The 15,121-nt window shown below is 45.4% G+C and overlaps 1 protein-coding gene and 1 pseudogene across 3 annotated transcripts in view; one reads left to right on the forward strand and one right to left on the reverse strand.

Annotated features, from left to right (window-relative positions):
* The window catches only part of myo10l3 (myosin X, like 3), a 234,138-nt gene that overhangs the window by 129,122 nt on the left and 89,895 nt on the right, over positions 1-15,121 (reverse strand). For 2 of the 3 annotated variants that reach the window (XM_043694412.2, XM_087989442.1), the window contains 8 exons: positions 9,939-10,085; positions 9,364-9,464; positions 9,159-9,225; positions 6,758-6,850; positions 6,479-6,547; positions 3,716-3,798; positions 2,748-2,859; positions 1,993-2,073 (listed from right to left, as the gene is read on the reverse strand). In XM_043694412.2, coding sequence (XP_043550347.1) covers positions 1,993-2,073; positions 2,748-2,859; positions 3,716-3,798; positions 6,479-6,547; positions 6,758-6,850; positions 9,159-9,225; positions 9,364-9,464; positions 9,939-10,085 — 753 coding nt within the window. Of the gene's footprint in view, positions 1-1,992; positions 2,074-2,747; positions 2,860-3,715; positions 3,799-6,478; positions 6,548-6,757; positions 6,851-9,158; positions 9,226-9,363; positions 9,465-9,938; positions 10,086-14,458; positions 14,911-15,121 lie in introns of those variants that run through there. The other variant, XM_087989443.1, reaches the window with a different exon arrangement.
* Positions 10,522-10,621, forward strand: LOC122552068 (U6 spliceosomal RNA; annotated as a pseudogene).

Here is a 15,121-nt window from a genome sequence, read left to right on the forward strand (position 1 = left end):
CTCTCATCCTTCTAAACTCCATTGAGTATAGACCCAAAGTCCTCAAATGTTCCTCATCTGTTAAGCTTTTCATTCCTGGGATCATTCTTGGGAACCTTCTCTGGACCCATTCCAGGGCCAGTACATCCTTCCAGGGATATAGGGCCCAAAACTGCACACAATATTCCAAATGTGTTCTGACCAGAGCCCTACAGGGCCTCAGAAGTACAATTATAGAGTCATAGAGATGTACAGCACCGAAACAGACTCGTCCATGCCAACCAGATATCACAACCCAATCTAGTTCCATTTGCCAGCATCTGGCCCATATCCCTCCAAATCCTTCCTATTCATATACCCATCCAGAAGTATTTTAAATTTTGTAATTGTACCAGCCTCCACTACTTCCTCTGGCAGCTCAGACCGTACATGCACCACCCTCTGTGTGAAAAAGTTGCCCCTTAGGTCCCTTATATATCTTTCCCCTCTCACCCTAAACCTATGTCCTCTAGTTCTGGACTCCCCCACCCCAGCGAAAAGACTTTGTCTTTTTACCCTACTCATGCCCCTCATGATTTTATAAACCTCTGAAAGGTCACCCCTCAATCTCCAATGCTCCAGGGAAAACAGCCCAGCCTTACTTAGATTAGATTAGATTCCCTACTGTGTGGAAACAGACCATTTGGCCCAACAAGTCCAGACCGAACCTCCGAAGAGTAACCCACCCAGAACCATTTTCCTCTGACCAACACTATGGGCAATTTAGCACGTCCAATTCACTTAAGCTGCACATCTTTGGACTGTGGCAGGAAACCGGAGCACCCGGAGGAATCCCACGCAGACACAGGGAGACTGTGCAAACTCCACACAGACAGCGTATTCAACTTCTCCCTATAGCTCAAATCCTCCAACCCTGGCAATATCCTTGTAAATCTTTTCTGAACCTTTTCAAGTTTCACAACATTTTTCTGATAGGAAGGAGATCAGAATTGCAGGCAATATTCCAAAAATGTCCCAACCAATTGCTATGTGCTGCATATTATTCATGAGATGAAGGGAGCAGATAGACAAACTGGCAGGATCAGACAATTCTAAGATTTTTAGTGTGCCAGCTAATTGAAAACAATGTCTATCACAATCTGCTAATTCAGTTCCCATTCACTACTCGTAAGTCTCAAGCCCTGGCATTACCATACAGTCCTTTGATCACATCCCCAGGATTAATATGCCCCTCAGGATTCTATTAGTTGCTTTTCTCAATCAGCAGAGAATCTCACTCCATTTTCAGAGTAATCCTGAGGTCAACAGGGAAATCTTACTCCAACTGTACAAGGTGCTACTGAGACACGTCAGGGGTACTGTGAGCAGTTTAATTTGTTAGATATTATTCTGCTGGAGGCTGTTCAGAAAAGGATGATTTCCAGTATGGCGGGATTCTCTTATCCACAGAGACTAAACAGGTTCGGACTTTACTCACTGGAATTGAAACATATCAGATTCTTAAGGGGTTTGGCAGGGTCAATGCTGAGAGGTTCTTGCCTCCTATGGGAGAGTCTAGGACCATAGGGCAAAGTCTCAGAATAAAGGGTACCAATTGTAGACCGAGAGGAGGAGGAATTTCTTCTTTCAGAGGATTGGGAGTCTTTGGAACTCCTTGCCACAGAGAGCTGTGGGGGCAGAGTCCGCGTGGATATTTAAGGCTGTCAGAGAGATTCTTGATCAGTTGGGGATTCAAGGGTTAAGGGGAACAGACAGGAAAGGGGATGTGGGAGAGGTCAGATCAGATGTAATCCTACTGATTGGTGGAGCAGGCTCAAGGGGCCAAAGGCATATTCCTGCTCTTATATTATGGTCATAACACAAAGCACAGAGCTGAAACTAGAAGTGACATGTGCCTGGGGAGCTCTCACACTTAAAGAAACCACATCGCATGCCACTGCCCAAACTTTACAATGTGCAATTGATCACTCCCTCAAATTCCCTCTTAACTTCACAGTGTAATACTGAGCTCACCTTTTGATTGTTGGGTTTGATGCAGCGAATGAAAAAGGGATTTGAAGAGCTGAGGGTTGCCATGAGTGAGTGCAGAGAGTCCTAGAGGGAACAAACACAGTGGTGAGGGAAGAATCAGCATAATCTCCATCAGCGCCACCAACGCAGTCAGTCACTCCAACAAATCTTCTCAGCCTCACCCTTATCCACCCTTCCCCTCTATCACACAACCCCACTCCTCCTCCCCACCCCCAGCATAGAAGGGCTGAGTCAGTGTGCTGAGGGTGCATGGAGAGCTCAGAAGTGAAGGATGGAAATACTACTGTCCAAGCAGAAACTATCCAAAATCCCAAGCCCTTTTGAAAATTGTGTTCCCTTTGGCACCAAGTCAAGGGAATTCTCAAATTTTGTTAATTCCACCTGGGGTGAATATCATCAGTCCTGGGGAGAAAGGGATGATGTCAGCAAATAACTTTGTGGGTTGGTCAAGGCACAAGGAATCAGATAGTCAGGGGGTCAAAGCTTCAGAGGTCAGGGATCAGTACTTTGAAGGTAAGGGGGTCAGAGTTTGAGTAGTCTAGTGTTTAGGACTCAACAGGTTAAAAGTCAAAATTTCATGGGTTGAGGGGTCAGGATTTGATTGTCATGGTGTCAGGGTTCAGAGTAGGAGATCAGGGCTTGTGAGGTCATGAGTAAGTGGGGGGTCACGGTTTCAGGGGTCAAGGTGTCTTAGCTGAAAGAGTCAGGGTTCAAGGGTAAGCTGGGCACACGCTTACCCGGAACTGGGAGCTAACAGTTGGTTTGCGCCGCTGTGTTCCCATCTTCATTGTGTCGTCACCATTATTACGACTGTAAACTCGCTCAAACAAATCGTATATAAAATCCAGCCTGAAATACAGGATCCCAGAACATGGGGCATAAACACAGCAAGCAGATATCAATATAACGAGAAAATTGCTTCTCACAGTTTGGAGATGTAATCATTAAAACAGACCCAGAGAGAGAGAGAGAGACTGACAGACAGATATAGAAAGGGAGAAACAGAGAGAGAGTGACAGTGAGAGAAAGAGAGCTTTGGAGACAGACACAGAGAGAGACAGACAGAGACAGTGGGGAGGACAGAGAGGGATATAGAGAAAGAGAGAAAGGAGTGATAGATGAAGAGAGTCAGATAGGCAGACAGAAAGAGAAACAGACAGGAACAGAGAGAAAGAGGGAGCGAGGCAGAGAAAGAGACTGTTAACTGAATTTTGACAATCCTGTGGACAGAGGGGATAGAGCCAAGACCAAACCTGGACATTAATGACTGTCTCTTTTGACAACAGTCAGCCCCTGATCGGTCTGATCTGGGCTGACATGATGGGGACATGAGGATATCATGGGAATGTTCACTGAGTTAGGCATTTGGTAAGAGGACGGAGGCCATCGATGCTTGTTTATCAACCAAATACTGAGAGGCATTGGTCACGACTGCTATGCAGTTAGCTCCTCCCACACTATGGGACCATGACATGCAGGATTTTTACTTTGACCCAGTCCTGGAGAGAGTGCCTCCATCTTGTACCCTGCGGTCTCCTGCCAGTCTCGGCAGTGTTCTCCCTTCCCAGTTAAGCATCAAGCCCTGCCCGTGGACCTTCCTCAGCCGTGCTGCATCCACTCTAATTATCTGCATGGGGCCCTAAGGCAGCTGCTAAATCCGTGAAATATCCAGCCAAGTCCAGCTCCAGGAAGCAAGCAGTCATACCGGCTATCCTTCAGGAGGTTTAGAATGTCATCTCGAAAAGTGTCCCTGTTCTTCTCAAGGAACCCGTGAACATCGTACATGACCTAGGACAGGAAGTAGGCAGTGTCAGAGTGTCAGGGACACGCAAGTATGGAGATAGTGCTGTCCTCAGGAAGAGGTTCCTGCAACTTTCTGCACTATGTGAGATAAAGACAATGATACAGATGATTAAAGCATAAAACAACTTCAACTTTATCAACAGATTAATAATGCCAAGTCCCAGTCTAATGCTCCATTTGAACATGGGTTCAAATCGCACCTTGCAGCTCACAGAATTTAAATTTGGCTAATATGACCGGACCTTAAAACTTGTCTCAGTGTCGGTGACCATGGTACTATCATCAATTGATATAAAATTCCAATTAGTTTGCTAATGTCCTTTAGGGAAGGAAATTTGCCATCACTATTTGGTGTAGACAGGCAGGAGGCTGGGGGAACACAGCAAGGCAGGCAGCATCAGGAGGTGCAGAAGTTGATGTTTCAGGTGTAACCCTTCTTTAGGACCCATCTCCAACTCCTGATGCTGCCTGCCTTGCTGTGTTCCCCCAGCTTCCTGCCTGTCCCTCCTGATGCTGCCTGCCTTGCTGTGTTCCCCCAGCCTCCTGCCTGTCCCTCCTGATGCTGCCCACCTTGCTGTGTTCCCCCAGCCTCCTGCCTGTCCCTCCTGATGCTGCCTGCCTTGCTGTGTTCCCCCAGCCTCCTGCCTGTCCCTCCTGATGCTGCCTGCCTTGCTGTGTTCCCCCAGCCTCCTGCCTGTCCCTCCTGATGCTGCCTGCCTTGCTGTGTTCCCCCAGCCTCTTGCCTGTCCCTCCTGATGCTGCCTGCCTTGCTGTGTTCCCCCAGCCTCCTGCCTGTCTTCCTTGGATTCCAGCATCTACAGTTTTTTTGTCTCTAATCATTATTTGGTGTGGCCTACATGTGATTCTGGATTCTTAGAAATGTTATTAACACTTAGCTGGCCAATAATACGCGATGAGCAACAAATGCTAGCTTTATCAGCAATGCCCACAGCCAATGTAAAATACAGGAAAAAATCTTCATTAGGAGGACAAGAGCAAGGTGGTGAGACTGAACTTGAATAAAACACAAGTTCAGCTTCAACAGGAGTATTACGCACAGTTCTGGGCTACACACTTTTGAAAGGATGTGGATCCATTGGACAGTGTGCAGAAGAGGATTATCAAAGATTGTTTCCAGGAATTCTAGTTATGAAGATGGATTGGAGAAGTTGGGACTGTTTCCATTGAGAAGAGAAGGTTGAGGGGAGATTTGATGATGGCGTTCCAAACCATAAGGGAGAAAGAGCTGGTGGAGACCAACTGGTAGAAAGACCAACAACAAGACAGTACAGATTCAAGGCAATTGGCAAACGCAGCAAATTTGGCACAAGGAGGAATTTTATCACGGGGTGGTTACGATCTGGAATACATTGTCTGACAGTGTGGTGGCAGCTTCAGTCAAGGTATTCAAAAGGGAATTACGACTGCTAACTGAAAAGAATGGAAAGGGTTACAGGAAAAAGTCAAAAGAATACCATTAAGTGAAATGCTCAAAGGACTAGCACAGGCACGATGGGTCAAAAAACCTCCTCCTGGACTGTTAATATTCTAAGATTCTATCGTGGAATCAGAGAATCACACGGTACAGAAGAAGCCATTTGGCTCATTGAGTCTACACCGAAAAAACTACTCCAAATCTACACCAGTCCCACTTTCGAGTATTTAGCCCATAGCCTTGAATGTTATGACACTTAAGAAGCTTATCCAAGTACATTTTGAAGGTTAAGCAGTTTCCTGCATCAGTTATCCTCCCATGCAGTGAATTCCAGACCCCCACCATCCTCTGGGTGAAAAAAGCATTTTCTCAAATCCTTTCTAAACCTTCTGCCTTTGACCTTAAAATTATGGCCCCTCATTACTAATTTTTCAACCAAGGGGAATAGTTACTTTCTATGTCGCTGTCCATGCCTCTGATAATCTTATACACCTCTATCAGATCCCTTCTTTGCTTTTAAGAAAACAGCTGAAATGCCCAGACACCATCCTGGTGAATCTCCCTCTGCACCCCCTCCAGTGCAATCCCATCCTTCCCATTGTGTGGGGACCAGAACTGCACACAATACTCCAGCTGTGGTCTAAGCAAAGTCCTGTACAGCTCCAACATCACCTGCCTGCTGTTTTAATCTATTCCATGATGAATAAAGGCAAGTGTCCTGTGTGCCTTCTTAACCGCCCTATTAACATGTCCTTCAGGGACCTGTGGACAAGCACTCAAGATGCCTCTGTTCCTCTGAGCTTTCTCATGTCCAGCCATCTATAAAGTACTGCCTTGTCGTGTTCCTTTTTCCAAAGTGCTTCACCTCACATTTTTCAGGCTTCAAGTCCATCTGCAACTGATTTGCACACCTGACCAATTTGTCTATATCCTCCTCTAACCTAAGACCTATCTCCTCCCTTCAACCATCATAGAATCACTATGTCATTTGCAAATTTACCAATCATTGCAACCAACTCCCATCTCCCCCCTCCCCAAAACCGCCCATAGATATATATCACAAACATAAGGATACCAGCACTGATGCCTGTCTATACAATATGGACATTACATACTATAGGCACTGTGTGATACAATGGTCGCTGTATGCTATTGTTACAATGAGATATCAACATTGCATGAAACTGTGTGATACAGGCCTGGTATCAGACTACTGTCAGACAGACTCACCTCACCAGCATAATGTCTTATCCCAAACTGGTCATCAGTTACCCGTGGCTTCACATAGAATGAGTTACACTGCAAAAGACAGTAAAACATCCTTCAGTCTTGTGGAACTGGAGTGTAAGAATATAGAGAGTGAGTAAGAAACTGAAAATGAATGAAGAGGTGGAGAAGAAGAGAGTGAGGAAGTAAGAAAGGAGGGAGTGAGGAGATGGAGAGAGAGAAATAATGCAGATAGAGAAAGTGAGACGGTGTTCTGACAGATCCCAGCAAAGACCCCCTCACCTGGTGCTGAGTGTGCAATTTCTCAAGCAGTGTGCAGTCAGTGCCTTTGGGAAACCGACTCTCTTCATTGATCAGAGCAAGGACGCCCAGCTTCTATAAAGAGAAAAACCAAGCATGGCATACCAGTTAGACACAGAGGAAAGCTCTCTCTACACTGTCCCCCATCAAACACTCCCAGGACAGGGACAGCACGGGGTTAGATACCCAGAGTAAAGCTTCTCTACACTGTTCCCCATCAAACACTCCCAGGACAGGGACAGCAATGGGTTAGATACCCAAGGTAAAGTTCCCTCTACACTGTCCCCCATCAAACACTCCCAAGACAGGGGCAGCATGGAGTTAGATACAGAGTAAAGCTCCCTCTACACTGTCCTCCCCTCCCCACCCCACCCCCCACCAAACACTCCCAGGACAGGGGCAATACGGGGTTAGCTACAGAGTAAAGCTCTCTCTACACAGTCCCCATCAAACACTCCCAGGACAATGACAGCACAGGGTTAGATACAGAGTAAAGCTCCTTCTATACTGTCCCCAAAAAACACTCCCAGGTCAGGGACAGTATGGGGTTTTATACAGAGTAAAGCTCACTCTACAATGTCCCCAACAAATACAAACAGCACAGGATTATAAGTTCTGGTCAACTTGCTATAGGAAGGATATAATTAAATTGGAGAGGGTTAAGAAAAGATTTACCAAGTTGTTTCTGGAAATGGAAGTTATGAGTTGTATGGAAATGCTGGGGCTTTTATCGCTGGAGCAGAGGAGGCTGAAGGGTGACCATATACAGGTTTACAACATCATTAGGGGCTTGGATAAAGTGATTAGGAAGGGTCTTTTACCAAGGGTGGGGGAGTTCAAAACAAAGGGGCAAACTTTGTAAGGTGAGAGGAGAACGTTTTAAAAAGAACATGAGGAGCAACTTTTTTACGTGGAGAATGGTTTGTGTGTGGAACCAACTGCCAAAGGAAGTGTTCAAAATAGGTACAGTTATAGCATTTACAGTCAGATAGTCCTCACGAGGTATAGCACAAAAACAGACCCTTTGGTCCAACCCATCTGTACAACCAACATACTAAATTAATCTAGTCCCATTTGCCAGCATTTGGCCCACAACCCTCTAAACCCTTCCTATTCATATACACATCCAGACGCCTTTTAAATGTTGAATATACCAGCCTCCAGAATTCTTTGAGGAAGTGACAAAGTTCATTGATGAGGGAAGGTCTGTAGATGTCATATACATGAACTTCAGTAAGGCGTTTGATAAGGTTCCCCGTGGTAGGCTGATGGAGAAAGTGAAGTTGCATGGGGTCCAGGATGTTCTAACTGGATGGATAGAGAACTAGCTGGGCAACAGGAGACAGAGAGTAGTAGTGGAAAGGAGTTTCTCAAAATGGAGACCTGTGACCAGTGGTGTCCCACAGGGATCCGTGCTGGGACCACTGTTGTTTGTGATATACATAAATGATCTGGAGGAATGTATAGGTGGTCTGATTGGCAAGTTTGTAGATGACACTAAGATTGGTGGAGTAGCAGATAGTGAAGGGGATTGTCAGAGAAGATAGATAGTTTGGAGAGTTGGACAGAGAAATGACAGATGGAGTTCAATCCGGGCAAATGCGAGGTGATGCATTTTGGACGATCCAATTCCAGAGCAAACCTTATAGTAAATGGAAAAGTCCTGGGGAAACGGATGTACAGTGAGATCTGGGTGTTCAGGTCCATTGTTTCCTGAAAGTGGCAATGGAGGTTATTAGAAAGGTGAGGAAGGCATATGGTATGCTTTCCTTCATCGGACAGGGTGTTGACTACAAGAGTTGGCAGGTCACATTACAGTTGTATAGGGCTTTAGTTTGGACACATTTGGAATACTGCGTATAGTTCTGGTCGGCACATTACAAGGATGTGGATGCTTTGGAGAGGGTGCAGAGGAGGTTCACCAGGATGTTGCCTGGTATGGAGGGCACTAGCTATGAAGAGAAGATGAGTAGATTAGGATTATTTTCATTAGAAAGATGGAGGTTGAGGTGGGACCTGATTGAGGTCTACAAAATCATGAGAGGTGCAGACAGGGTGGATAGCAAGAAGCTTTTTCCCAGAGTGGGGGACTCAATTACTAGGGGTCATGAGTTCAAAGTGAGAGGGGAAAGGTTTAAGGGAAAGCTCTTTACACAAATGGTGGTGGGTGCCAGGAACACATTGTCAGCAGGGACGGTAGAGTTGGGCACGATAGCATTATTTAAGATGTATCTAGACAGAAAGTGAGAAGAGGGATACAGATCCTTAGAAAATAGGTGAGATACAGGTTTGTTATTTGGGCATCATACAATCTGGGATTTCTGGAATACTTCCTAGAATTTCTGCTGATTTCCTGGCCTTCATGAACTGCAAAATCTCCTACCTTTTCAATCAGGTCTAAACACTCGGCATTATCCATCCAATCAATTGCTTCCCAACTCATTCCTTCTCTGCAGAAATAAAGAAGTGGATATGAGCTGGTGTGATTTTCCACAGGCGAGAGAATGACATCAGTGGGCTGCACTTCGAAAGGGCAGGGCAGGTTTAAGGTTGGGCTCAGAGGTTTGAGCTTGCTGAGGTCACCTCACCTGTTATACTCCAGCTGCTCCAAGGAGAAGATGTGTTTGTTGAAATATTCCTGCAGTTTCTCATTGGCATAGTTAATATTGAATTGTTCAAACCGATTAATCTGTGTCAAGAGAAGTCAGTGTCAGCTCTGCAATGCTCAATTCTCATCTCTCATACCTCAACCAGAACATCTAGGTCCCTTACCCCTCACTCACATCCTCTGCTCCAACCATAACTTCTCAAACCCTCATTCTACAATCCATCATCCCTCATTTAGGACAACATCTCAACCCCTTACCCCTTAACTCCTCACCCAAACCTGTTAACCGCTCACCCCCCAGCCACACACGCCCAGCCTTTCATCCTTGAATCTCCATCACAACTTCTCAAAGTCTCCTCACAATCTTTCAACCTCTTACCTTCAACCATGATCTCATGGCTCCTCACCCCTTCACCAGAATGTTTTGACTCCCTCACAACACAACAAACTCCTTGATACCTCAGACTTTGTTTGTGGATGGAACTGAGGGTTTGGAGATGGCAGACCTCTCCCCACCCTCTTTCTCCTCAGTTAGAGCCTGAACTATTCACCCACCTCAAAGTTTTCAAAACCAAAGATGTCAAGAATGGCGATGGATTTGAAACTCTCCTTTCCTTTGATCTTTGTGTTAATTTTCCTAATGATCCAGGAAAAGCACTGGGAATAGAGTGCCATGGCCATGGAATCCCGGGAGTCAGCAGCCTGAAATACAGGGAACGGAACATTAGTGTACACTCACAGACAGATTCACAGCACAAGAACAGAATTAAACCCTTCGCACCTTCCTGCTGCTTCAGACATGACATGGACTGAGAGGCACAGGGTACTGTTATAAAGCGGAGGTTGATCTCCCTCTGACAACTAAAACAGAATCACCAAAAGGGGAGCGTCTCACCCTATAATCTGTTAAAAAGCATTTGAAAAAGGATGGGATTCATTTTTCAGCAACTTCTAGTGGTTAAGTAAAAGAAATCTCTGACACTCACTTCACAATCAACAAGTGACATTTTATTTATCTAATTCTAACAGTGAACAACTTAACTAAACTATCAACAAACCAAACAATTCCTAACTACATTCTGGATCAGTGGTGCTGGAAGAGCACAGCAATTCAGGCAGCATCCGAGGACAGGCAAAATCAAAAATATGGATATACTAAAATTGGAACGATACAGAGAAGATTAGCATGGCCCCTGCGCAAGGATGACACGCAAATTCGTGAAGCGTTCCATATTTTTGATTTTGCCTGTCCTCGGATGCTGCCTGAATTGCTGTGCTCTTCCAGCACCACTGATCCAGAATCTGGTTTCCAACATCTGCAGTCATTGTTTTTACCTTTTTAATTCCTAACTACAAACTATTCCTGAATGATGCAAGATTCTCATAGTCATGGTATGCTGTTCCAATAAATACAAGTCCCATTCTATATAACAAAACAATAGAATTTAGTCTCTCGAAATTACAGCCAGATTATACGTCTTCCAGAATATTCTGTGTCTTCTCCGCTAGAATCTTTTGCCAGGACTTTAGATAGTGTTCTGTGGTACCATAGTAAATAGATGGTGCTTTCTCTAAAAGTTGTGAGCTGTTATCTCTTAGCAGACAGTAATTGGCTTTCCCCGATATTCCAAATGCCCTTATCTTTTATACTCTTGATGGCCTACCAATATGTTTACAATCGGATTGGTCCCAGGTTATCAAAATTATTGGATTTAAATTTAGAACATAGAAAAATACAACACAGAACAGGCCCTTCGGCCCATAGTGTTGTGCCGAAGATTATTCCTAAACCAGAATAAATTAACCTAACCCATGCACCCCTCAAATCACTGCTATCCATGTGCATGTCCAGCAGTCACTTAAATGTCCCCAATGACTCTGCTTCCACCACCACAGCTGGCAACGCATTCCATGCATTCACATCTCTTTGCATAAAGAAACTTCCTATGATGTCCCCTCTATACCTTCCTCCTAATGTCTTAAAACTATGACCCCCCATGCCAGTCAATCCTGCCCTGGGGAAAAGTCTCTGGCTATTGACTCTATCCATGTCTCTCATTACTTTGTATACCTCGATCAGGTCTCCTCTCTTCATCCTTCTCTCCAGAGAGAAAAATCCGAGCTTAGTCAACCTCTCTTCATAAGGCAAGCCCTCCAGTCCAGGCAGCATCCTGGTAAACCTTCTTTGCACCCTCTCCAAAGCCTCTGTATCTTTCCTATAGTAGGGCAATCAGAACTGGACACGATATTCCAAGTGTGTTCTCACCAGGGACTTGTAGAGCTGCAGCAAAACCTCATGGCTCTTAAACTCGATCCCCCTGTTAATGAAAGCCAAAACACCATATGCTTTCTTAACAACCCTATCGACTTGGGTGCCAACTTTGAGGGATCTATGTACTTGCACACCCAGATCCCTCTGTCCCTCCACATTGCCAAGAATCCTGTCTTTAATCCTATATTCAGCATTAGAGTTCGACCTTCCAAAATGCAACACTTTGCATTTACCCAGGTTGAACTTCATCTGCCATTTCTCAGCCCAGCTCTGCATCCTGTCTATGTCGCACTGCAGCCTGCAATAGCCCTTGATACTATCAACGGCACCTCCAACCTTTGTGTCATCTGCAAATTTACTAACCCACCCCTCAACCTCCTCATCCAAGTCATTTACAAAACTGCAAAGAGCAGAGGCCCAAAACAGAGCCCTGCGGGACACCATTCAACGCTGACCTCCAGGTACATTACTTTCCATCTACAACCACTCTCTGCCTTCTGTCAGCCAGCCAATTCTGAATCCAGATAGCCAAATCTCCCTGTATTGCATACCTCCTGACCTTCTGAATGAGCCTACCATGGGGAACCTTATCAAATGCCTTGCTGAGGTCCATATGCACCACATCCACTGCTTGACCTTCGTCGACCTGTCACCTCCTCAAAGAACTCAAAATTTGTGAGGCATGACCTGCCCCTCACAAAGCCATGCTGACTGCCTTTAATCACGCTATGATTTTTCAAATAGTCATAAATCCTATCCCTCAGAATTCTTTCCAAAACCTTGCTGACCACAGAGGTAAGACTGACTGGTCTGTAATTGCCAGGGATTTCCCAATTACCCTTGAAAAAAGGAACAACATTCGCCTCCTTCCAATCCTCCGGTACAACTCCCGTGGAGAGTGAGGAGGCAAATATCCTCGCCAGCGGCTTAGCAACCTCCTTTCTCGCTTTCCGAGCAGTCTAGGATACATCTGGTCTGGCCCTGGGGAAGTTCCCTTTCCTTGGTGAAAACCGAAGCAAAAAACTAATTTAGGGGTTCCCCGATCTGCTCAGACTCCATGCACAAGTTCCGCCCGCTATCTATGATCAGCCCTACCTTCTCCCTGATCATTCTCTTATTCCTCAAGTGTGGGTAAAAGGCTTTTGGGTTCTCCCTAATCCTTCTTGCCAAGCCTTTTCGTGCCCCCTTCTGGCTCTCCTCAGTCCATTTCTGAGCTCCTTTCTAGCAAGCCTGTAATCCTCTAAAGCTGATCCTTGCTTCCTCCACCTTACATAATCTGCCTTCTTCCTTTTGATGGGACGTTCCTCTGTTCTCGTCATCCAAGGTTCCTTAATCTTACCCTTTCTTACCTGTCTCAGTGGAACAAATTTGTGCATCACTCGCAACAACTGCTCCTTAAATAGTCTCCACATGTCTGCTGTACCCTTTCTGTGGAACAATTGCTCCCAGTCTGTACTTCCCAACTGCTGTCTGATAGCATCATAATTTCCTTTTCCCCAATTAAATATCTTCCCTCGGTAACTGCTCCTTTCCCTCTTCAAGGCTATAGTAAATGTGAGGCAGTTGTGGTTACTCCACTCTCACCACTCTCACCGCGAATTGAATAGGTTTTTGGTAGCTAAGGGCCTAAAAAAAATTGATTGGCTAAATTTAAAAAGACTGCTGCTTGGCCTTTCGATACAAAATGTTCTCTGTGTACTAGGAAACTCAAGCTGCTGCCAGACATCCATTTTAACTCTAAGACGTTTGCTCCAGTATGAGCTGTGCCCTGGAAAGGCGAATGGTGCAGGAGGGTTTGAACAGAGCAACAGTGAAGTCATGCTTCAATTCTATAGGAGCTTGGTTAGACCACACCTGGAGCGCTGTGTACATTTGGTCTCAAGTTCCAAAGAGGGAGTGCAACAAATGTTCACCAAACCTGTTCCCAGGAAGGCAGTACTAACCTATGACGAGAGACTGGGCAAAATGTGCCTGTATTCTGTAGAATTTCAAAGAATGAGAGATGATCTCATCAAAACCTACAAGACACTTAAAAAAACAGAGTAGATGCAGGTAAAATTATTCCCAGGTTGTGTAGTCTGGGACAATGTTTAACAATGAGGATGATGTGACTTAGGTCCGGGATGAGGAGAATTTTGTTTTAAAACTCAGTGTTGTGAATTTTCAGAATTCCATCCCATAGAGGGCTGTGGAGGATCCAGCTTTAAGTATGTTTAAGGTAAAGAATGAAAGATTTCTGGTCACCAATGGTTATGGGGTTATGTGAATAGAGTGGGTAAAGGCATTGGCCTGCCCAATCAGCCATTATTGTATTGAATGGAAGGCAGCATCAATAGGCAGAATGGCCTACTCCTGTTGCTATGTTATAAGATCCTGCCCAAGCTGTTCCAGTACAGTTACAACACTGGCATCTACCCAACAATATGGAAAATTGCGCAGGTATGCCCTGTACACAAAAAGCAGGACAAATCCAAAACAGCCAGTTATTGTCCCATCCTGTCCCACTGCTACTCTCAATCATCAGTAAAGTGATGGAAGGTGTCATCAACAAAGCTATCAAGCAGCACCTACTCAGCAATAACCTGCTGAGTGATGCCCAGTTTGGGTTCCCAGGGTCACTCAGCTCCTGACCTCATTACAGCCTTGGGTCAAACATGTACAAAAGAGCTGAATTCCAGAGGGGAGGGGAGAGGAACAGCCCTTGACATCAAGGCTGCATTCGACCGAGTGTGGCATCACGGAGCCCTGGCTAAACTGGAATCAATGATAATTGGGGGAACCTCGCCTGTGGCTGGAGTCATACCTGACACATAGGAAGATGGTTGTGGTTGTTGGAGGTCAGTCATCTCAGCTCCAGGACATCTCTGCAGGAGTCCCTCAGGGAAATGTCCTCGGTCCAGCTGTCTCAGCTACTTCATTTATGACTTTCCCTCCATTAGAAGTGGGGATGTTTGCCAGTAACTGCACAATGTTCAGCACCATTCACTATTCCTCAGATACTGAAGTGGTCCATGTCCAAATGCAGCAAGGGCTGGACACTATCCAGGCTGGGACTGAAGAGGCACATTGCACAAGTCCCAGAAGATCTCCAACAAGACAGAATTTAACCATTGTCTCATGGCTTTCAATGGCATTACTATCCCTGAATACCTGTGTCAACATCATGGGGGAGGTATATTTGGCCAGAAACTAAACTGGATTAGCTTTACAAATACAGTAGCTATGAAAGCAGGTCAGAGACTACGAGTTATGTGGCAAGTAACTCACCTCCTGATTCACCAAATCTAGTCAATCATCTACAAGGCACAAGTCAGGAGTGTGATGGAATACTCCCCACTTGCCCCTGGATGGGTGCAGCCCAGTGACACTCAAGAAGCTTGACACCATCCAGGACAAAGCAGCCGCTTGATTGGCACCACACCCACAAACACCCACTCCCTCCACCACCAACGCTCAGAAGCAGCAG

Source organism: Chiloscyllium plagiosum, unplaced genomic scaffold (genome assembly GCF_037043375.1).
Source record: "Chiloscyllium plagiosum isolate Xiang-an unplaced genomic scaffold, Cpla_swu_hap1 HiC_scaffold_7, whole genome shotgun sequence".
NCBI lineage: Eukaryota > Metazoa > Chordata > Chondrichthyes > Orectolobiformes > Hemiscylliidae > Chiloscyllium > Chiloscyllium plagiosum.